The sequence below is a fragment of the Lachnellula hyalina genome, assembly GCF_007821495.1.
Source record: "Lachnellula hyalina strain CBS 185.66 chromosome Unknown contig00088, whole genome shotgun sequence".
In the NCBI taxonomy this organism is placed as follows: Eukaryota; Fungi; Ascomycota; class Leotiomycetes; order Helotiales; family Lachnaceae; genus Lachnellula; species Lachnellula hyalina.
Genome location: NW_022157202.1, coordinates 44,739 through 68,429, shown reverse-complemented (window position 1 = coordinate 68,429; position 23,691 = coordinate 44,739). Strand labels below are relative to the sequence as shown.

Below are 23,691 nucleotides of genomic sequence, written 5' to 3'. Positions count from 1 at the left end.
CACGAGGGTTGGGATTGTGCTTGGGATTTGGGGGAATGAAAGGTCATTGAAGAAGGAATGATGAGGCCATCAGGGTTCATTCTTTGAGACTCCATCAAAATATCTCCGGGTTTTCAGTCTTCAAATCTCTGTGGACTTATCTTAAGATCAATTGATCCCATTGTCGTTCACTCGCATCCAGTTGTCAAGAAAAAGAAGAGTATCGATCGAGAAGGGTCATAGGCCTCTTGGAAGTGGGCGAGATAGCAAAGAAACTTCAATTGGAGAGACAACGATATTTCAACACATGTCAACTTGAATTCCCACATGCTAAGCACTTCCGGGCAGGGTCCCTTCACATGTGCGACTTTCTACCCTTCATCCATATTTCCCGGGTTTCCTCTCTCCACCTCCATATAATCTATGCTAAGGAAGCTATCACCCCATGCACGATAACACTACACTACACGTACCTACTTGTAAATTGTCTCACGCTCGAATATACCCTTTCTTTTTCTTCGAAAAAAGCAAAACGGGGCCGAGGGGCTAGACTGCTAGTACCAGACCAGAGCGAGGTATGCGGCCATGGCGAATCAAAATTTAGCGGAGAGTGAAATAGAGTGCGGGGAGTGAGTGTGCCATAGCAGCGAGCGGAAGGATGCTTGCTGAGTGATAATCACGGGTGAGTAAGTAGTAGGATGTTTTAATTGGTTTTATTGGAGAGTTAGATCTTTCTTTCGCCTATGAGGTATTGATGTACTGTGTGGGCGAGGGGGTGATACCTCTGGGGTAAGGTGGTAATTATCAATATCTTCGATATCTTCAATTGGCATGCAATTCCTGCGTAATTTATAGCGGAATGAAATGAAAGGCGCGAGAAAACTGACTTGATGGTATGATATTCCAAGTGTATAGTCTCATATATACCAACGCCAAACAAGGCCTAGCTGTTTCAAATGATGCCACCCATTGGTATATGACTGAGAAGAAGGAGAAGCATATTCACGAGCTCGCGATATCCTGAATACGCCCAGTATTCGTACGAACGCCGTTTAAACATCACTCGCAACCAACACGGCCTCGGCCCCTCGTGGAACGACCTGCACCTCCATCCAACCACCTTCTTCCACCCCAACAATCAAGCCATCAATACAGCACCTCCTCCATTTCCACTCCGTTCCCTCTTCGAGGAAATTTATCCTCAACCCCTCAACAGCATCATATCCCACTTCATCCATCTCCACATGAGCCCCATCGGCATACGCCCCCTTCATAACATCCATAGTCTTCTCTCCACCAAGCGGTCCAAATTGAAGCACGCGTAATTGTCCATCCAGTGGTCTGCTAGCCGGAGAAATCGCGAATGTCTTCTCGAGATTCGAAACCAGACTTGCAAGGACGTAGCCATGTTCCTGGGTACCAACTACCTCGTCTTTGCCGCTTTTCACCAGTGCAACGTCCGCTTTGTATGCGTGGGGAGACTCTCCGCCTTCGGGGAAGAGGAGATCTTTAGCGACCAGTCCGAAGCGCTTGTCTCCATGTTTCCGGTATTCCGTGGTATCGGAGTCTGCTACCAGCGTTGCGTGGAGACCGTAGCTCGCTACTACTGCTCCGTACAACGTGTTATTCGAAAGAGCAGTCGCTGTTTGCCCTTCGTCTGTGACAAGTCTCGCGCCAGGGGAGAATCTGGCTTTGAATATGGGGAGGGGCTTAGGTGTACCGTGGAGGAGTGTTCGTAGGCCTTGGATGTAAATTGAAGGCAGGGGAGAGGGTCGATGGAGGGAGTGGAAGAGGGCATTTCCGGTTCCGAGTGGTAGTTGGGAGAGAACGGGAGGGACGTAGTTGCTAGAGTAATTAGCTAGAGCGCATGGTGAAGGATGAGAGACATACCTTGATCTTGACTCCTCTTCCAGCAGCCCATTGATCGTGTCCACCATCCCCCCATCTCCGCTCAGCATCAACACAGTCTGCTCCGATCCCGCATTGGCCCCAGCCAGCAGGCGTGATCTGGCAAATTCCTTGACTGATTCTGTACTCTTGGTCCGCAGAACAACGTAACTAGGGTCTGCTAATCCTACTGCCTTCAAAAGTGGGTGTAAGACTTCATCAAAAAAGTCCGGCGCCAGGCCCGTTCCTGACAGCGTCGAGATAAGGACATGTAGGGTGTTTGGTGGCAGGAGATGCTGCGGCAGAGTCGTAAAAAGATGCTTATCAAGGAATGCCTGGGGGAGCAGCGTCGCAAACGTTGTTCGCAGTTCATAAAGGCGGCCCTTTCCGTCAGGATCTGCCGGCGCCAGACTGAAGATGGTGTATTCGTTCCCCTCATCCTTGGTAACAGTGATTATATCCTCATCCTTCAGCGTGGATTTAGCCCAAGTCAGCGAGCCTTCGCGATAGACAGGCTCCTCTCCCGAATAGCCATAGTGTCCGTAGTTTGTCGTGCTGCTCTCGGTATCGCTGTCGCTGGAGGGGTAGGTTCCATCAGAGCTCGAGGAAGGGGCCGTCATGGCGACGGAAAGGCAGCAGCTTGTAGAGAGCGAAGAGTGAGGATGCCATGGTGTAGTGAATAGTCCGCGGGTTGATTACTATTACCTACTTGAGGTGTGGTGGGGTTAGAGGTTCGGGGTTAGGATGTTCCCGAGTAGGTGTAGCTTTAGTGGGGGCAAATGATGCGATCGGAGGGCAACACTACGACCGAGGTTGTTTTGTATATGAATTTATACAGAGATTATACATCATCACCTAAAACATTGATGAAGGCTGCAATTGCCATATCAAGCAATTCTATTTCAATAATGGCGTCTCGCCGCAAATGCAGGACGTCTGAAGAACAATTACTATAGTGCTTCATCAATGGCTTTTCTAAAGTCCAGGTCCTAGGTATCCTGTTGTCCTACCATAGGAAAGAGCATTGCCATAGCTTTTACACGCGCTTCTATAATGTGATATTTGGACATTTCAAGTAAAAAAAGACCTTGTGATATAATTATACTTTTGCTTGTAGAGTTTGTATCTTCCGAAACTCCCGGTCCATAAATAGTTCAACCCCCTTTGAAATGGCGAGCAAATTCTGTGCAGTATGCTTCTCTTATGTCTTTCGTCGTTTTGAAATCACATGTATGAAAGTTATTTCAGAACAAACATTCCCTCCAAAAGACTATGTCATACTTGGATGCGCGTATTAAGACTCCTGTACCATCAGAATGCAGATACTTGCACCGCTCGCACCTGAAGTCATAGCAGCGGGGCATACTTCTAGCTAGGGACTTGTAGTTAAAGCCTTACTTTTGATAAACACGCAACTACTACTCGTATTCACAACTCGACCACTAGGACCTATGTATAAATTGAACTCATAGGAAAAAGTTTAAGAAATATCACCATTTCAACTTACTTGTGCCAATCCTCTTTTAATTCAGCGAGAGTCTTTATGCCAAAGCATGAATAGTAACAAAGGCCGTATCCGTTTAATCTATCTCTTATCACCTACCCGTCGAGCTAATTGTTTCTTTTATAGATTAAAGTATGATTAAGTGTGAGCAAACTCAGTCCGCAGTGGTGTAATGGTTAGCATTTCTGCTTTTCATATAGAAATACGCAGGAGACCAGGGTTCAATTCCCTGTTGCGGAAATTCAAGTTTAACTTTTTTATCTTTTGTACGCTTTATTCTTTTTCAATTTGATTTTCTTGCATATGCTCTACTAAACTGCGAAATAATGGTGAACACAGGCGGCCCGCTCCGAGCTTCAAGCGGTAAGGCTGATGAGGTTAGAGCTTGTGACTTTAGTATTGAACGTAGGAGGTTAGCAAACTCTACCTACCTCTATGAATCATATAGATGTGTGAATAGATAATAAGACTAGTAAAACATCTGCACCATTGAAGCAAACCTCGTCTGCTTTTGTCTACCTAGTCCAAGAGGAAAGTAATCATCCGCTTCGCCAGATCAAAGCCTATGAAGGTATAAACTAGCTAATAGACACGTGAAACTTATAGCTATCCCATTCCCGAACAATCGATAAACATTGAGAATATACCTGTTGTGTGGACAAACACGTGATCAGCTAGTAGCGTATGAATCGCTATGAATATGAGGTCCAAACCTCCTAGCCCTGAACATGTAATAACAACTCAATCTGCGCTACTCTCTCTCTATCTCTCCCTTTCAGACCATAAGTAGAAAATTTGAGCTGCATTAATAGAAGACATATAGCATAACGTGACTCAAGCGACACTATAGGTATCCGGCCTGGCGCCGACGCAACTTTGCTCTGATTGACTCCCGATAGTTCTATGCGACATTTTGCCTCTTGTCCAAGACCAAGTGTCATTCCCTATCGGATTTTGCAGAAATAATAATCCGGAAGGAGGATTTGATGTTGCAGAACTTCGTCATGTTTGTTGGGCGGAGACGCAGAAGTCGGCCAAGTATAGTTCCAAGGCAAGGTACTGTACGAGTAACCCCTAAGAGCTTAGCCTAATGGTGTACACCGACACCAACACCAACACCAACACCAACACCAACACCCAAATCTCACTGAAATCCTGTTACTGTCTTCCTTCACTATACATGTTTTCCCACCAGTTCCACCACGTATTGTCATTATCAGGCCACGCAAGCGGATGCCCTACCACAGATCACATATTTCAAGCGGAAATGAAAGTTTCCACGTCCACCAATTCGTATCCAGAGAGCGTTCCAAACAACAGACCTGCTACGGAGGTACATCCAGATGGGTAGACACAAGCATCGATGCATGAAAATTTGCTTTTATCCATTTCAAGTGTATCGGACGTCGACCATTGCGCTGGGACTGCGACATACGCTTTTACCAGACTTTGCTGCCAGTCTATACGAGTAATTCGAGCATGGTACGGAGTATAATTGATTAACGGATAAGTGTTGAAGTGGGCCTTCCGTGCGTCCATGCTTCCCCAAACTGCCAGTAGGTGTCATTTCAAGCCTCAAACGGCTGCATGCTTCAGTCGCGCGAGAGGCTTCTAATTCTGTGTTGCTGTTACCCTTCGGAAGGATTTCAAGCTTCCTCTTCGGCACGACCTTTAGGTTTGATCATATCAAGCGAGTATCTCCATCGCACGGCATGGAGTGTCAATAGTCTTAGCCTTTACTGTGTTACATTTACACTATATATAAGCACTATATGGTAATAAGAGCGGCAATGAACCACTTCCAGAGCGCCACACATGTTCCTCGTGTGTTTGATTCGATGGGATCTTTCTCTGGTTTCACTTTATACTTCTTGAAGTGCAGCGATCTACATGGGTATTTGGCTGAGGTCGATCCTGGCAAATCTGGGGTGTGGAGTGTGCCCAACGGCGCTTTCGCGCGGGCATGGAACTACTCTCCCGGCATACTGTTGTTCTTCGGAACCCTGATGCAATCCAGGAACATCCAAATCCTCTTTCCAAACCCCTCCCCCGACTCTGCATACTTCTATTTCTTCATGTCACATCGGGCTCAGGCACCGCACCACCAGTGTCGCCAATTACTGTAAACGAGTAAAAGGGAAGTTCTGTGAATCATAGGAAATTCACTCCCTTCAACCTTCCGCCAAGACTACCTTCATCGTTCTTTCCCCATCAATACCTTTTCTTCCATTCTTCATCCTCGATTTCCATCTCTGCTACATTGCAAACATGGAGTCCAAAACCCATGCTCGAGTAGAGAGCGACCGAAGTTCTGACGAGAAGAATATGGGAGAGGTTGCGAATGCTATGCCAGTCAATCTGCCTGAAGATCCTGATGCGCATCTGAGCGATGCTCAGCGAAAGGAGATTGTGAGTTCTTGAGCTTCAAAGGTCTATTGATGTCCTTCTCACTGTTCCCATAGGATCGCAAACTTGTTCGAAAGCTCGATTTGCAATTGATTCCATGGGTGAGTTCTCCGTCTCCAAGCAGAAAGGCAGCTTCTGATACCTTGTCAGCTCTGCCTGCTGTACCTCCTCTCATTCTTAGATCGAACAAACATTGGCAATGCGAAAATCGCCGGTCTACAGAAGAAGTTGGGTAATATGTCTACGGGCAAATACAATGCGGCTCTGTCCATTTTCTTCGTGTCCTACGCAGTCTTCGAACCTCTAGCCAATATCCTCCTCAAACGCCTCCGGCCATCAGTCTTCATCCCCATCATCATGTATGCATCACATCTCACCCAACTGCTCTGTCTAACAAGTAACAGGATCATCTGGGGTGTCTGCATGCTCTCAATGGGATTTGTTACAAGCTGGTCTGGTCTCATGGTCTGTCGTTTCTTCTTAGGCTTGGCTGAAGCAGGTCTGTTTCCTGGTGTCAACTACTTCCTATCTTCCTGGTATAAACGAAATGAATTTGGTGTTCGAGCTGTGAGTCAATCCATCCTTCCCACTTATATTTCTAACTCACCACCAGGCCATCTTCTTCTCGGCCGCCGCACTTTCAGGATCTTTTGGTGGGCTTCTCGCTGCCGCTATTCTGAATATGCATAACGTAGGTGGTAAGCCCGGCTGGGCTTGGATCTTCATTCTCGAAGGTCTTGCCACTGTTCTTTGCGGGTTCCTCTCGTTTTTCCTAGTCCACGACTTCCCGGATACCGCAACCTTCCTATCAGAGCAAGACCGCGCTCGCGTCATTCGCCGACTCAAGCTCGACCAACAGTCCAGTGCCGAACACGAGGAGTTTAAGATGAGTTATTTCTGGTCTGCCGTGAAGGACTGGAAAATGTATATGGGTATGTTCATCTATATGGGGGCAGATATGCCGTTGTATGCGTTCTCGCTGTTTCTTCCGTCTATCGTTGCCGGGATGGGGTATAAGGGCAACCAAGCACAGCTCATGACCGTACCACCATACGCTTGCGCTGCTGTGCTCACTGTTGCCGTTGGCTTCTATGCCGATCGTACCAGACAACGTGGACTGTCTAATATCTTTGTTTCATTGATCGGAGTCGTTGGATTCGCCATGCTTATAGGATCGCACAAGCCTCATATCAAGTATGCACTTCCCCAGTCCAGACCTTCTCCCTCAACTCTAATACATAGACCTAGGTATGCGGGAACTTTCCTCGGTGCACTTGGTATCTATCCATGCATTGCGAACACGATTTCTTGGGTGAGCAATAACACGGAAGGGGTGTACAAGCGCGGTATTGTTCTTGGGTTCGTCATCGGTTGGGGTAACCTGAATGGCGTCGTGAGTAGCAACATCTTTTTCAAAGGTCCCCAATACACCGTTGGCCACGCGACAATCATCGGCTACATGGTTGGATGCCTCGTGGTAGGTAGCACAGTTATGCATTTCCTGCTTGGGCGGGAGAATGCAGCTAGGCGGGCGGGCAAGAGAGACCACTGGGTCCAGGGCAAGACGGAGAGAGAAATCGAAGCTCTTGGCGATAAGAGGCCGGACTTCTTGTATACCACATAAGAGTTGTGTATAGGGACATTGAACGTGGAAGTTTTCGGGGATGAGGAACTTGGGGGTTTAATTGTTTGCTGGATGGCTTTTTTCTAGACCTGAAGGGTGTTTTTTCCACTGGGCTAATGCATTTCAACAACATACATAGACACGAAGAATTTCATATTTTCACTGCCATTGTAAATGTAAATCAACGACGTCCATTTATTTCACTCTGCGTCTTGTCTTCTCCACACGTGAAGCTGACAATCCAATCCCACCGTACCTAAACGCAGCCCACGTGCCTACAGTAAATCCAACCCGAAAGCCAGCTTCATTTCACTTGACCGCAAGTACAGTGTAGTACAGCGTCGTATAGTGCAGCCAGCATCCCAGAATAGGCTACAGTGAGGATCGTTGGATGGTTACATGCTGTACCCTAGGCTAAATACCTATCGTGACACGGGGGAGTGTTCTATTCTATTTTTTATCTTATTATATTCTATTTTATGATATTCTAATCCATCCTATTATATCCTATTCTACGTACTGTACTGTATCACACATCCTCATCCTCATCCATGTACATTTACATGTAGTGCGTCGGAATTAAGCGAACGCCCCTGGTGCCCTACATGCACATTAGCCCGAGGAAAGCATGAGTGGTGTGACAATAGGGTTATGCTAGGATGCATGTGTAGGTATGTGTGATGGACATAGGTGCCTAGTACTGTAGGTATTTCCTTTCATGCTCGCTATGGATAGGTAGGTAGGTAGGTAGATAGGTAGGTACAGATATGAATAAATAAATAAATCCGTCCAGCCGTTCCTTGCCTGCTACAACCTTACACTACACTACACTATACTACACTCCAGACAAGCGACATTACATCCAACCGCCTATTGTGAGGTACGTCAGCAAAGGTAATTTTTCCGGAATTGACTTTTTCTGTGCAACGCAACGCATGGGAAAACAGCAGGCGAGATGTTCTGTCCAAATGGCTGTTGGGCGTTGGAAAGCCGGTAAATGGACCGCGATGCTCGTATAGCTGATTGTGACATAGATCCTCCCGGGGCATGTAAATCTTACATGCACATGTATATGTACAACCCCGCGCTGGGGTATTCTGGGGTGCGGTGCGGTGCGGTGCGGTGCAGTGCGGATAGTGCTTACGAGGGAGGAGGGGAAGATCAGTGGTATAGTACGTGTGTGTATCCCAAAGCGCGTGTACAGGGCAAAAAAGCCGCACCGTTTTTATCCTCGAACGGAGGCGATCCTGTGGACGATCCTGTGGAGTTTCGGCAGGGCTGAATGGATGGATGGATGGATGGATGGGCTTGCACACGTAGGCTTTCATTTCAGCCTCCGTGTGAAATTTGAACGGATTGAGTTGAGTTGGAAAGCTCGAAAAGCTTGGAAGTTTAATTAAGTGCCGAGGACTCACTCGCTCGCAACCAACGTTTCTGGTTCTACAGTAAATTAGGGGGAGTGATACATAGGTGTAAGCGAGGACAGACAGAGAGATAGATAGATATATGCCAGTTTCTCTCCGCATATGCAGAGAATCTCCTTACTTGACACACATCATGCTCGAATATCATGGTAGCAGTTACTGATCTCTGCTCACTGCTGTTGAGATTTAACTACAGCAACTACTACTGCTCGTTACCATGGGTGCGTTGACCAAGCAAGAAATCGACGTGCTTATCATCATTGAACGCACCACAGCCTCCATCTCGGTCACTGGAACACTTATTCTGCTAGCAACGTTTATATTCATCAAAGAGTTCCGGACGCTTTCGAATACATTGATTTTCTATGCCTCGTTTGCCAATCTTTTCGCGAGTGTGGCTGTTCTTATAGGAGGGTCTGCACTTTCGCATGTCGACGGGGCGTTGTGTCAGTTCCAGGGCTTTTTGTTGGAAATGTAAGTTTTCTTTCTTCAGCTATGTATGTGAGGATTAGTGAGCTGACGGAAATGAAATAGGTTTATGCAGTCAGATCCTATGTGGAGTTGTGCCATGGCGGTTAATGTTTACTTGGTCTTCTTCCGGCGCTATGATGCTCATCGGCTAAAGAAACTATATTGGGTGTATGGGCTTATATGTTATGGGCTTCCCTTTGTCCCAGCTCTGTTCTGTCTGGTATACAAGACGGAAGTGAAGGGTAAGATGTATGGAAATGCAACTGTACGTACTATCTGCTCCGCACAACCAAAGTTTCAGTGCTTTGCTAATCACATTTGTATACCTACAGCTCTGGTGCTGGATAGACAACGAGTGGGCCGCCATAAGAATCTATTCCTACTACGCGCCCATCTGGCTAGCCATCCTCGCAGCCCTCATAATCTACGTCCGCGTCGGCGTCGAGATCTTCCAGAAACGCTCTCAGCTCAGAGCCATAAGCGGTCCTGGCGATGGCGATGGCACCCTGACATCGACCAGCCACGCCGAACCAGCCTTCACCGGGATCCGCACCACGGAAATCGAAGTCGTGACCACGGCCGAGCACGGGGGCAGCTGCAAGTCTCCAGTCGGCACAACAACACCAGCAGCGACGTACACACGGCCCGAGAAGCCAGCCGCGGGCAGAGACCAATACACCATCACCATTTCCGCGCAGGACAGCAGCCGACCTCCGCCTCCTGCCACGACGCCGAGAGGAACCTTATTCCCCAAGCGGCCGAGCGGGGTGGACAAGATAAAGTGGGCGTACACGAAATGCGCGCTGCTGTTCGCCATCTCGATCCTGATCACCTGGGTCCCAGCAAGCGTGAATCGAGTATACGGACTGCGGTACCCCAAGGACCCGTCGTTCGCGCTGAACATCTGCTCGGCGGTCGTGCTGCCGCTGCAGGGCTTCTGGAACACGGTTATCTATTTCACGACCAGTCTGTCTATATGCAGGGGCGTGCTGTTGGCGAGGGTTGAGAGCAGGAAACAGGCTAGGGGGGTTGGCTTTGCGGTCTTGGAGGGAAATGAGAGGGGATACGGAGGGAAGAGGAAGACTGAGAGTACCATTGAATTGAGCCATAGTCGGAGTCTGGGGAGCATGTCCGAGTCTGTATAGATGGTGTGAGAGACATGCTGCTGTGCCTGCTGGTACATATTCAAGGAATTGAACTCGGGTCATATTATTATTTGGATGGTTGTGATGCACATGCCACTTTTGAACACTTGAGCCTCCCCCTGAACAAGCATAGCCGAAGAGGCAAGAGATCGTCAATGTGGAGTTACTAGCTCAAAAGCAACGTTGCTAGATTCAAACCCCATCATTAGATTCAGAGCTCTAGCGACATTCAAATATCCCAATGCTCGCGGTGAGCGAAACTCTGATAAGTTGAAGATAACGGATGAGAGAGGAAGTCGGAAGTGGGATGGGACGGATGCGAGCGATGTTAAAAGGCCGGGGGAGCCTCTGTATCCTATCCTCGAAACCCTGTCAGAATTACTCGTACAATATAGATATCTTCTTTCTACTTCCCCTCACAATCAAAGTCAACGGTCAATTGACCGTATATCTCCCTCGACATGAGACTCCAATATCGCCATGTGCTAGAGCTTCTGCTCGCAGTGCCGGTCTTTGGACTAAGCCCAACGGTCAAACCCGGACTCACAGTCTTGCAAGAATCCAAATACAAGCAGCTGGCAGGGCGCAAGGTGATTATCCTAAGCAACCCAACAGGAGTGACGCTGGACTTGGATCTAGGGGTAGATGTGATGTTCGAGGCGGGCGAGGTTGACGTGGTGGGGGTGATGGGACCCGAGCACGGGTTTCGAGGCACCGCGCAAGCGGGAGGATCAACTGGGACTTTTGTGGACTCGAAAACTGGCTTGACGGTTTATGTGTGCATCCCGATATCAAGCTGGCAGATAGATTGTTGACCGTGCTGGCCGTAGGATGCTTATAATGTGAACACAACGACGTTGGTGCGCTATATCAGCGAGTCGGGAGCTGACACGGTGGTATTTGATATCCAAGATGTTGGCGCTCGCTTCTATACTTGTGAGTGTAGTATTCTGGCTGCTTTGATGAATGCAAGTAGCTAATCTAATCACTCTTAGATACCTGGGCAATGTACGATACCATGGTTGCGGCAGCTCTGTGCAATGCCAGTTTTGTAGTACTCGACAGGCCGAACCCGCTCACTGGGCTAAACGCTTTTGGACCGGTGCTCAACGAGAGCTATGCTTCGTATGTCGGGCGTCGACCGATCGCTCAGGCGCACGGAATGACAGCAGGAGAGCTGGCCACGATGTTCGTCGGGGAAGGCTGGATACAAGAAACGGCAAATGGCTCGGCGCTGACCCTGGAAGTTATAAAGATGGAGGGGTGGCGGAGATCCATGTCTTGGGAAGATACTGGTCTTACCTGGGTCATGCCCAGTCCAAGTAGGTCCTCTTCTATATCTCTCAGGTATGAGTCTTGATATTGACTAGATTTTAGACATGCCGACACCAGATACTGCACTGATCTATCCGGGCGCGTGTATGTTTGAGGGTACCAGTCTATCCGAGGGGCGAGGAACAACCCATCCTTTTGAAGTAAGCATGAACAACTCCCAGTACCTTGAGCGCTTACCGATCTGCTCTATAACGTGATATGCTTACATTGGTATTAGCTTGTCGGAGCACCGTACACGAACGAGTCATGGTCCGACACAATGCGGTCTCTAAAGATCCCCCATACGACATTCCGCCCCGCATGTTTCACTCCCACGACCTCCAAATTTGTATCTCAAACAGCGTGTGGACTGCAGAGCTATATATCTCTGGATTGCGAGCAGGACTACATGGAGTTCGATCCTGTGTACCTTGGTGTTGCTCTGCTGTGGAGTGTGAAGCACTTGTATGAAGTGGCGGGCAACGACACCGGCTATGGGAACACGACGACGAGCTTCCATTGGTTGTTCAACAGTTCCAACGCGACGGTTTACGATGTTGACGTGTTGTCCGGAGGGTCACTTATTAGAGAAGGGATTGAGTCCGGGTTGTCTCCTGATGCTATCAAGGAGACGTGGGCTGGTGAGTTAATGGCATTCAAGAAGCGGAGGGAGTACTATCTGTTATATTGACATTCCATCTCCTAGAGGTGTTTGTACAGTAAATAAGGTAATCAACTAGAAGTTAAAATTGATTCAACTATTGAGGTTTAACTTTTATAAGACTTGTCTTGATAAATGGCTAGAATTACACTTATAGAGTTATAAATGACTAACCCAACCTAACCTAAGTCGACTTAAGTAAGCTTGGGTTTTGTAGATACGCTGAGAATTATCGAACACGTCTCTCTTCCTAATGATTGAAGCGTGATTAATCATAATTCGTCAGCCTCGACCACCTGAACAGAACTCTTCTCTGGACTTCCAGCCAGAGGAGCCGGCGCAATGGCAGCCGGTGCAATGACCGCCAATACACAATCATTAAGGTGCTCGTAAAACGCCTGTGGTCCACTATATTCCTTCTTACAAATCGAACACTTTCCCTTCCTCTCTTCCTCCCTCCCCAACTCTACTGAATCCGAAGCCACGGAATTCCACATATTCGGAGGTGTCTGATCCACGCGATGCACACTCGTCAAGTGCCTCTTTAACACATCTGCTCGTGAGAAAGTCTTTTCTGTAGGTGTGTCTACACCAGGGCAGAAAGGACAGGTGACAACGCCTCTATAGTGCGAAAGCGTGTGTCGATTTTTGTCATACTTCCGGGCGAAACCTTTAGTGTGGTACTCGCAACTTGTAATGGGGCATTTCTCTGGACGTTCGTTGTAGTGGGTTATCATGTGTGCTTTGAGATTCGTGAATTGTCTTCCGCAGTCCGGGTATGGGCAACGTTTCGGTGGTGAAGCTTGATAGCGCTCTTCCGCCCGCTGCTCCAAGGACCCTAGAAGGATACCGGAAATTGGATTAAGATTGTTTGAAGCAGTTGTCGTATTCGTAGGTGCTGGATTAAGATGCGGATGAGAGAACAGCGTTGTACCTTCATTGGCATCAACGAATCGTTCCTCATTAGTTGGCACTCGTTTCTTTTCGACGGGCTCTTCGATTTCCTTCAACCAATGTTTGAGTTCTGACATGGGCGGCCAGTCTCCTCCTTCGTTTCCCCCTTTCTGCTCTATATTCTTCGGCCTGACCTGTGCCTTTGGCTTGAAATGAGCACGTCGAAGATGCGCAGCAGCGTTATAGTATGCACCGTAACTTTTCAGTTGAAGACAGGACTTGCAGTTTGGTAACGACAATTCCGGTACTGGATGACTTCCGGGATCGGTAGGTTGAACACAAATCCACTTCTTAATCGTGCTCTTGTGCTCACGATCTTCGTGTCTCCTTAACTCATGTTCTCCGCGAAATCCGTCAGGATAGTCTTCGCACGACTTGCAATATACACGATCATGTTTTGGCTTTTGATATGTGGGCTTATTGCCGATGGTGTTTGCCGTTGATGCGCCTTCCAGGGTCACGTTGCCGGAGGTTGAGTATTCCAAATTGAGATTTGACGATGCACCTGGATTTCTCTCTGATACTCTCGGATCTGATATTGACTCCAAACTTATTTCTGGGGATTGGATTCTTATGCCGGCAGACTCTGGTCGGATGCATGACCTGGAATGTTGATGATACCGGACATAAAATGTAGATATCAGGTCAAGACCCCCGTTTGCGAGTTCCATAAGGAAATCTTTCGTCGTTTGTATGCCATGTTCTTCCCATAGGTCTTTATAGACCAGCAGTCTAAGAGAAGATAGTAATTGTCCGGACTCATAAGGCATGAAAGCAGCCTCGTCATCTAATAGTGAGGGAGTTGACCACATGAAAGTGCTGACGAGCGCTTTGTAGACACTTTGGAGTCCAATATTGTTGAACTGCGTCCACTGAATTCCTTCATCTCTTGCCAGTGAGACACCATCGCCCAAGAAGTATATACTAGCATGCAGAAAGCACAACGCACAAAAGGTTGCGATCCAATCCTGGGGGTCCAAAGAGCTCCGCCGTAGTGTTATGTTATCAAATGATAGCAAGAAATTTCGAGCGCATTGATGAAGAATGCTATATCTGTCATACAGCGGAAAACCTTGAGTATGAAGTTCTTTGCTCCACGATTGGTGGCTGCGATTAAAGATAAAAGCTTCGCGCATCATGTCTTTTGCGTGTGAAAGGACATGAAAATGTTTGAGCTCGATTTTGCGGGATACTGAAAGTCTAGCACTGAGTCTGAGTAGGCTTAATATACTAGAGCCTTCCCCGCATGTCTGTATAAGTACGTATGCTGGAGGTATAAGCGGTGGGCCCTGGGACCGAGCTTCAGCGTTTCCCAGCCATAAGAGCCCAAACTCGTCCTTGAGTTCAGCAGAATTAGGTCTCAGAGACTTCAATTTGCTTTTCCAATTCGCAATGAATCTTCTGCTGGCGGACCATGCAAATGCAGGTGGTGGCGGATCACGTGAATATTGATCTTGGATTGGTTGTCCATCTAGGCATTGTTAGCGCTGTGACTAGACAAATTTTATCCTCATACCTGGGATTAGAATTTCTACAAGGGAAGTAAGAGGCCCTCTGTAGCAACCCAAAACCTTCCAGTAATCACCCTCCGCCAGACTGTCTTGTTCCGGACAAAGAGAGCAGGGATCTCCAGCATCGCACTGATGTGGTTAGCTGTCTGATCGCACAAGACTTTTGGATAGATAAAGAACCTTAATAAAATATAACACTAAAAAGGAAGGTTAAGAAGGATACTTAGTAAAAAGTAAATAAGAAAAGGAATTAAAAATCGTTATTAAGAAATAGTTCAGCTAACTAAAGATCCTATAAGTAAAATTCAAAATTGAATATAGAGAACATAAAGAGGTTAAAAATTCTTGGAACTATATATATACCATGAAGCAATGGATTTCTAAGGAAGGGACGTGGGGTGGGGGAGGGTTGAAAGGAACCTTACCTTCTTTTTCAATATTTTGCACCTTAGGCAAGGGCCCACTTCTCTCATTAATCTGGTATCATCCAGAATTTCCATACCAAGACGGACTCTTTTCGATGGATGCTGCGAGTTTTCCTTTTGCAAGCTAACAGTGTGCTCTGAAGAGGCGGGATATTCAGGTATGAATGAATAGGTGAGCTTGGAACGCACAGAGTTCTGATTAGAGACCTCTTCTGCGACGGGCTGCATTGGTGCTGGTGCACTATATGGGGTAGTTGTGATTTGAACGGTGTTTGGGATCCCTCGAGGGTTGATATCTCGGGACAATACTGCCGAACCCTCCGAAAACTCCCACCGAGGGCGACTGCCAGCAGAAAAAGGGTCATTGGTTGCTGTCGTTGGTTGATTCCGTTGCAACACGTGATTAGGAAGCGGAGAAGAACTCTGTTGTTGTCCAGTACCGGGTAATGGCTCTGATGTATTTTGAGATAGACTGGTTTGAGCCTGCAATGAAGATGTTGGTTCCTTGAGGATCTTGTGGTGTTGCCGCTTGTGACTCTCCAAATCGTCCTTACCGTGAAAGCCATATATATAATGTATACACTCAAGCTCCGAGCATTTGAGAGAGGGCATATATTTCAGATGCTGAGTAGCACCATCAGATGCCTTGGCTGTGAGGATGGGGTCATACTCTTTGGCGTTCGTGCGAAGCCATTCCTCGAACCCAGCGGGTTGGACGGATTCAAGAGGCAATGCTCCCTGGTCAAAAAGATGGTTGACAGTGGGGTAATCTCCTGATGGAGAAATGTTAGTAATATCTTAGGTACATAGGAATGTCATACTTGACTGGAGGCAGGTAGCCTCAAGGCATTCGCACTTGTACTGTAGGAGCCGGCATTCTTCTTCGGCGGACAAAACTACAATAGGAAGACCTGAAAGTATGTCAGATATTTCCCACAGCTATCCAGTGCCTATTTACCTGATTTCTCTTGACATGATGTCAATATCTTGTGTTTGTGGTTCAGCATAGCCAATTCCCTTTGGGTATCTACACCATTTTGGGAGGGCAGCAAGGCCTTAATCTCAGCTTGGATTCGAGCTTGCTGGTCCAAGAGAGCCTTCAGTCTGGCATTGGGTTCATCCAAAGAAGAAACATTTTGAGATCCGAGAGTAGCGATATTGTCACTGCTTGGATTCATCGATGATGGATCCATCTCGCCTTGCTGTCGGTTATGAACGTTCGTTATCTCAATATAGGCGAGATGAGAGGATAGAGAACAGACATAGTCGGTGGATCGAGGTCGTAGGCTTTGTATTCGGTTTCTAATTTGTGTTCAGCCCTCAGTACTGCGCGGTTCCCACGGGCCATCACTGACTCGGCGTCGTAGATGAGGCGAGATGGTCGTTCCAGTTTGGAGATGACGAGGCTGCGATGAACGGCAGGTTTCGGAAGACGTTAGCGCTCAGGGCTTGATCAGCGGCAAAGGCCGCAAAGCGACAAGTCTAAAGCAGCCTGAGTGTGATTGGGGATTGCAGCAAGGCGCAGGCATGGCGGCATGATCAACCTGGTTTAGCTCGTCAGCAGTGGCAGGCAGCAGAATATCAGGTCTTCGCCTTATAAATGTACACCATCATGCACGAAGCCTCCTCACAAAAGCCAATTAAATACACAGCATGACCGACGCACAGGGCGAATGGTCACACTCCATGGCGGCTTCCGAATCGAGAAAATGCCGCACTCGCCTTGAACGCTAACCTGATTCGTTCATCCTGAACATATTTCAAGCAGCAAGAGTTGAGACGACTCACAGGGCCAATGATTTCCTCTTCTCAACAGAGAAGCAAATTTCTTCGTACTATGCTTGTGCACCTAAGCCATGAAAAGTGATGGATGGAGCCCAGGGGGGGTTTGGGGGTGGATGGCCCTCCCCCTTCTTAAGTTACCTTGCCTCTCTGAACCGTTTCCCTTCTTGTCTTCTGCTCTCTACACCCTTGATTTCTGCTCTCTATACTCAAACAAGCCACTTTCAGAAGTTAAAACATCATTTGGATTCTTAAAGAGCATACGCTTACTGCTATGTTTCCATTTCTTGGTGTTCTATTGCTGGACTGGATCTCCAACTCTTCGGGTAGCACCCCTCAGCGATTGGACAAGGCTATTTACGCAGCGACTATGGTGCAAGTACTCATAGTTGCGATTGTCTTCTTTTTGATATATGCTTGTTTGAGAATGGGCAGGGTAACCTCCAATGTTGGTGTGGAATTTGATCGTATGCACTTTCCTCTCCTCACAACCTTCAGCATCATCCCTTCTGCAACCTCAAGAGGAACAATAAAAGTGTTGACAACTTCCAACAGAGTATTTACTCATTGATGCAAGACCGGCAGATACTTCAGAGTTCACTAAAGCTCTGGTTCTGCCTCCCAGTCTCATCCCATCGACGGACTACAATGACAACTTTAAACCTTCCACTGAGACCTACCATCCCCCAACGACATCGCAGCTCAATCTCGACTTGAGATGTATCATCCCTAGCCCTCGCATCGATGTCTTCTTGCTAGACTCGCTCGCATCACACTCTCATGCTACAACGTCATACACGCATACCGGGATCGGCTCTCAATTCGATAGCATTGATATCAAACAAGAACAGAACACGAACATCACGACGACACTTGAGATTGACGAAGAGCTTGACTTGAGCATAATCGAACCTTTGAAACTAGACGCCCTCTCATCCTTGATGAGGAAGCAAAGTGAGGATGTATGGGACTTCATGGACATCTAGGTTTGCGAAGCAAAGATTCACACCGCAGGAGTCAAGCAAAGGCGGTGACAGACGCTACTTCTCAATTTCGACAATACTTTCACTTAGATTCAGTTATTCCTGCTTTACGAGCATATTTTACCTCTTCCTTCCATTTCACAAACCCATCACTACCTATCTCACTTCCTTTCCTTGACGTCCATCACGACCAACAGAAAAGCTAAAACAAAGAAGCTAAAACTTCCTCCCCACCTTCTTCTTCCTAATAGTTACTGGTTAGCTCCTCTGTGCGACCATCAGCTTCCGACTGCCCTAATCTGAGTTTCAAAACTTCTTACCTACCATCTACCTCTTGTCATATTCGATGTCCTTTCTCTCTAACCCATCCCCCCTCCACCTCCCCTTCTTAACACACCGCAAATTAACAACCAATCACCCTTATCCCCACCAAAACAAAACACAACACCGTAAACAACACCCCTCTTATATCATATCTTATCTTCTAACATCTAGGAAAGACTCCTAACCCATTCCATTCCACTCACTCACTCACTCACTCACGTACAGGTCATTCATCTAATCAAACATCAGGATTCAATCAACACTGTAACACACACATACACATAATATACAATTCATTCATCTCAAGCTACCACGCCATGCCATTTCAATTCGATCGATTCAGTTCAGTTCCATTGTGTACTTTATTATCAATTCATACTCCATGCCCCCATCCATCCAGCCATCTCCCACCCTCCAAACCCAGTCACCCATTGATTCACCCGTTCGGACTAGATAAGATAGATACCCAATTACCCACTCGCCCGCTCATTCACGGGCAAGTGCTGTGCTGTGCTGCTGCGCTTTTCTATGACATGCTATTATTACAATAAAGTATTTCTTTCTTTTATTCAGACAATGAAGGAGAACAAGGGAGTTTGGTTTGGTTGGCGGTTCTTTCTCTCTTTCTGTTTCGAGGGCATTAGGTAAGGTACCTAGGTAAAATTCATGCTGCGTAGAGGGCTTCGGCTAGGTAGATGACACCGAAGATTAGGAAGGCTACTGCGCCGCCTAACGTGACTGTTTTGTTTGTTAGTTGAATGGGATTGTATAATTGGGATGTGTCAGCGAAAGGGAGAGAGGGGGGGGCAGAAAAGACAAGGCAGCATACCAACTCTCAAACTAACTCTCCCAGCAATAGCGCGTCCCCCAATAACAGCCACACCTGTACACACAGCATGCCCACTCACAGCACCACCAGTAACCCACCAGTAATCCGCGCCCGCAGCCATAGCAATAGTAGCGATTTGACTACGATCACCCCACTCGCCCAGAAATGTCATGACGAATGTCTGTACCCACGCCGGACTGAGCAATAGGCTAAACAAATTGGTCAAACCTGACATAGCGCCTTTGAAATTTGATCGCTTTGGTGAGACAGAACGGTCAGGAGATGAAGATGGGGAACGAGGAGGCGAAGGAAGACGGGACCCAGAGCGTGATTTCCTCGTGCTAGCTTTTCGTCCCAGTCCCATTTCCAAAGCATAAGGAGAGATCGACGAGCGTCTACGGTTTTGTTTCCGCGCTTCATTTTCCTTTTCTTCGAGCTCCATTTCCACTTCCTGCATTTCTGCGCCTACGCCCTCTTCTTTGTCCATTGCTAATCCTTCCTTTAGCATCTTGCCGCCAAAGACGAGGAATAGTCCTGCGGCGAGGAAGTGTGTGAAGCGTTCGGGAATCAAGGTTGGGACTGCGTGGCCGAGAACGGCGGATAGGACGGTCATGACGAGCAGGGCGGAAAAGGCTGCGCTGAAGACGAGGAGACGGTCATGTTTCATGGCCATGAGGGCTGCGATCAGAAACGTCTTGTCGCCTATTTCGGAAAAGAGGATCATGGTCAGGGAGAGGACATAGGAGTGTAGGGGTTGAATGATCCCTTCGTTGCCCTCTTCTCCCACACTGGCAAACTTAGAGGGGTCTTTGGCTGAACCAGTATTAACATCGAGGTGATTCTTGTCCGCCGAGCCGGGGATTGGATTTGGAAGCTTATTGGTCTTGTCCGGGAGGTCTTTTGGTTTCTGTATTATCAATTAGCATAGATCATGGAAATTTTGATTCACCGTACCTCAATTCCTGCTAACCCCTCCGCTGTAGTGTCATGATCACTATCACCACCATCCTTGCTCTTACTCTTGTCTTTCTCCTTTTCCTTCTCCTTTTCCTTCTCCTTTTCCTTTACCTTCTCCACCTTGGTCTGCTCACTATGGGGTAGTGGAGGCGCTGTCTTTGGAGAATCTGGCGTCTTCTCCACCTTCTCTCCTGTCTGACCTTCTTGTGCTTTCCGCGCCTTATCCTTCTCGCTCACGCCACCTTCTGTGCCAGTAGTTCCTGTTTTTGGTACCGCTCGATTGTGGTCATCCATCACACCATCATTGGAAAGCGGTATCTTGGTGCCACCAGGACCGACCTGTGTCGATTCCTGCTTCGGGTCCTTCTTCGCATCCAGCACTAATTCGGCGTCTTCTTTTTTCGTTGCAGGCTTGTCAGAATCTGGTTTCTTTGAATCTTTCTCAGTGCCAACCCAAGGGCCAGCATGCGGCTTTCCATCCTTTCCGTCTACTGGCGCATCTTTCGTTCCTATCTCGAATTTCGATTTTGTATTTAGGTCGACTCCCCGTGCTTCGGAGTCTCCTTTGGAAGAATCTTTGGCGTCTGTGTTTTTGGCGAGAGTCGACTGGACGGTGCTGTCCTGGGCGGCGACAGCGAGCGCCGAGACCAACGAGGGGAGAAGGAGAAGGAGCAAAGGAGAAGGGCGTTTTCTGAACTTCATTGTCGTGTAAAAATTATGTAGAGCTGCGAGAAAGAGACGCGGGAGAGGTTTGTAGATCGAAAAACGGTTTGTGGGGAAACCTTGTCTTAGGGGTAAGGGGTGCGATGACAGGCGCCCTTATTCGGAGAGATGGATTCGGATGATCCTGAAGTAGGAGGAATTAGATATCACAATGCTACCTTGACATTACAAACACAAAGAGGTAGGAAGGAGTGTCAAGAAGGTGGAGTGTATTCGTAAAGAGTCGCAAGGTGAAGTGAAGTGAAGTGATTTATGATGGTGGAAAGGGACGGTAGGGTAGATCTGGCTGTCTGGGCTAGAACTAGGCCTAGGTACAGAGTAGGTGTAGTAGGTTGTGGCTATTCGCTAGGGTAAGGTAAGATGAGGTGAGGGTGAAAGTAGTGTACGTCGTACTCACTCGTACTCACTCGTACTGTACCCCGTAGTGTGAGGGTGAGCCTGTGAGGGTGAGGGCCGCGCCTTCTTTTTTAGATGCGGATGCGGCGGACAGGGTAGACAGGGTAGACAGGGAATAATAAGACGGGGCACACGGCGTCGGTGTTGCAGAATTGCGTGGCGGAAACCAATTGATGCGCCCCTGATTGTTGATGTTCTACTCGTTCGTATACAGAGAGCATTGGGATTTGATGCGGTACCGAGGAAACCTACACAAAGAGGATTGAAATCTGTATAAGGGTTACATTACATTCCTACTCGTATTATAGGAATGATATATCTATATTATATACCGTAAGGCATACCGTACCGTATACATACATAAGTATACCCCTATTGTGCTGCTAAATCCGTACGTAATACAATGCTTGCTCTGGACTGCATGCGGAGGCACTGGCCTAGGTCTAGGCTGTGCTGCGCTGGGGCTAGTACGGCAGACACGTGAAGCGTGATGGCACTAGACCGCAATTGCCATTCCGAACAACAACGGGGGAAGGCATTCGCGTCTTTCCCAACGATAGGCGCACGCGCATCCACCACCCCACCAGACAACCCACCCTCTCCATTGAAAGGGGATACAACTCCAATTGATTGCATCATGACGGGACGAACATCTGCTCGATCATCTACAAAGCGGAATCAAGCTGCATCACCACCCAAGCCAAGTCGCGCATCGCAAAGCCCCCGAAGGACCCGAACAACACGAAGCCAGAGCAAAGACCTGGGAGAGAGCGATGGCGATCCAAAGAGACAAAGCAGAAGAGGGAGAGGCACACGCGCAGATAGCGAGGAAAGCGTGAGTAGCGTTGGGCGCAGGACAAGCAAGGCGTCGAGCAGAGGTGGTCGCACAAAGAAGGCTACGCGCGGCGCTGTAAACAGAGGTTAGAGCACCACGAGAATATTGACTAGACAAGTTCACTGATCGCACGACAGACTTGTCCATTGTTGCTGAAGATAGAGAAGGAATTGAAGAAGAGGGGGACGACGAAGACGAAGACGACAATGCCGACAACCTCAAACCAAGCAAGGCGCACCGCTCACAATCTCCAGGTGCAATGTCAAGCATGTCAGGGACAACAGCCATCACATCACAATCCGCCATTACATCTCACTCAGCTAGGGCAATGGCGGAATTGGATCCCCCCCAAATGGCTAAAATACTTCCAGAGCTGCTGGAGAGCTCTGTTAAAATTTTGAATTTGCTTGCACCAGCTGGTGCAACACACGAAATTGTCGCCACCATTGTAAATGAATTGAAAGCTCCGGGATCTAGGCGAGCAAAAAGTCTGAGATACGAGGAGGCCAGATTCATGCCGAGCAGGGAATACTACGGAACCTCGAATGCTTATATCACGTCTTCTTTCGTGCTGCAAAAATTACTGGGCAATGATTATGATGAAGGAGCCTTCCGTCCCGACGCAATCATTCATGCCGCCAATCTTGCAGTCCTAGTCAAAGAGTTTGCTGTCACCCCCAAGGAAAGCCAAGCCGTCAACACACTTCTCTCAGATATGGATATTCTCTTTCCAGAACCTTTTGTTCACGGATTCGATGACACTCTACAGTATGGAAGCAGTGCGCTGGTTGATGAATCTTTTGCCCTCGGTTTAGACATTCGAGCCCAGTGGACGATTTACAATTTACATAAAATGCAAGGCCAGGAAGATTCCCAATTGGAAGATCTGTTAGTGAATGATTTCTTCGAGGAAGCGGCCGAGGGCAACTCCGAGCTATCAACCATCGACGATTTTCTTCAGCATGGGCGCCCTAAGGATATCTTGAGAGGAGGTCCCGCAAATTCCGAGGATCAAAATGCACAAGTCATTGAATATGTGACTCGAATTTATTCAGCATTCTATAAAAGCAACGATGCCGCTGAGCAGGATGACTTAGTTGATTTCGACCTTTTGGACGAACAATTTGGCTGGTCAGACTTTCTTGCAGATCTAGTCGTTTGGAGCCGAGCGCGGTTGAAAGAAATCTTCAGTAGCATCAACCAGCAAGGTGGAATCCAGACAATCACCGAGGCGCTGATCGACACCATGAATAATAACGACAGCCAACTCGATGCGACCTATGAAGACCCCCCAACAATCATGAGGACACAGCTTCCGATAGATATTATACCTAGTGTTCCTCGTAAAAGGTGAGTTCAATTATCAGATTTGTGTGCGAATAGCTTGCTTACTCATAAGTAGCTTATATGAAAGCAAAGATGACATTCGCCGATTAAAGAAGATGAAAAAGTCAATGTCTCTCGGTGACCCTTCCTCGAATCAGAAATCTACTGCCCCATCTTCATCACACCCTACAACGCCCAAACCGATAGAGGTATATCTCAACAGCTGGAAAA

The 23,691-nt window shown here is 47.7% G+C and overlaps 5 protein-coding genes and 1 non-coding gene across 6 annotated transcripts; 3 read left to right on the top strand and 3 right to left on the bottom strand.

Moving 5' to 3' along the window:
* Positions 1-1,031: 1,031 nt before the first annotated feature.
* Positions 1,032-2,486, bottom strand: Sphk1 (Sphingosine kinase; the record flags this gene model as incomplete). Its single annotated transcript, XM_031150852.1, has 2 exons — positions 1,032-1,824; positions 1,870-2,486. 2 exons carry the CDS (start codon positions 2,484-2,486, stop codon positions 1,032-1,034), a joined length of 1,410 nt encoding a protein of 469 aa, XP_031004486.1.
* Positions 2,487-3,528: 1,042 nt separating this feature from the next.
* On the top strand, positions 3,529-3,610 carry LHYA1_G005909. The gene has a single exon. It is a non-coding gene; the product is annotated as a tRNA-Glu (tRNA).
* Positions 3,611-5,638: 2,028 nt separating this feature from the next.
* prlL_1 (MFS transporter) lies at positions 5,639-7,400 on the top strand (the record flags this gene model as incomplete). Its single annotated transcript, XM_031150851.1, has 4 exons — positions 5,639-5,779; positions 5,833-5,877; positions 5,927-6,343; positions 6,390-7,400. The coding sequence occupies 4 exons, from the start codon at positions 5,639-5,641 to the stop codon at positions 7,398-7,400; spliced, it is 1,614 nt and encodes a 537-aa protein (XP_031004462.1).
* Positions 7,401-9,041: 1,641 nt separating this feature from the next.
* crlA_0 (Cyclic AMP receptor-like protein A) lies at positions 9,042-10,440 on the top strand (the record flags this gene model as incomplete). Its single annotated transcript, XM_031150850.1, has 3 exons — positions 9,042-9,298; positions 9,359-9,560; positions 9,628-10,440. 3 exons carry the CDS (start codon positions 9,042-9,044, stop codon positions 10,438-10,440), a joined length of 1,272 nt encoding a protein of 423 aa, XP_031004467.1.
* Positions 10,441-12,687: 2,247 nt separating this feature from the next.
* prz1_1 (Transcriptional regulator) lies at positions 12,688-16,498 on the bottom strand (the record flags this gene model as incomplete). Its single annotated transcript, XM_031150849.1, has 5 exons — positions 12,688-14,840; positions 14,886-15,009; positions 15,495-16,078; positions 16,127-16,216; positions 16,264-16,498. The coding sequence occupies 5 exons, from the start codon at positions 16,496-16,498 to the stop codon at positions 12,688-12,690; spliced, it is 3,186 nt and encodes a 1,061-aa protein (XP_031004466.1).
* A 2,560-nt stretch (positions 16,499-19,058) lies between these two features.
* GDT1 (GCR1-dependent translation factor) lies at positions 19,059-20,882 on the bottom strand (the record flags this gene model as incomplete). The annotated part of the gene is made up of 3 exons (XM_031150848.1): positions 19,059-19,132; positions 19,224-20,130; positions 20,178-20,882. 3 exons carry the CDS (start codon positions 20,880-20,882, stop codon positions 19,059-19,061), a joined length of 1,686 nt encoding a protein of 561 aa, XP_031004469.1.
* Positions 20,883-23,691: the final 2,809 nt, after the last annotated feature.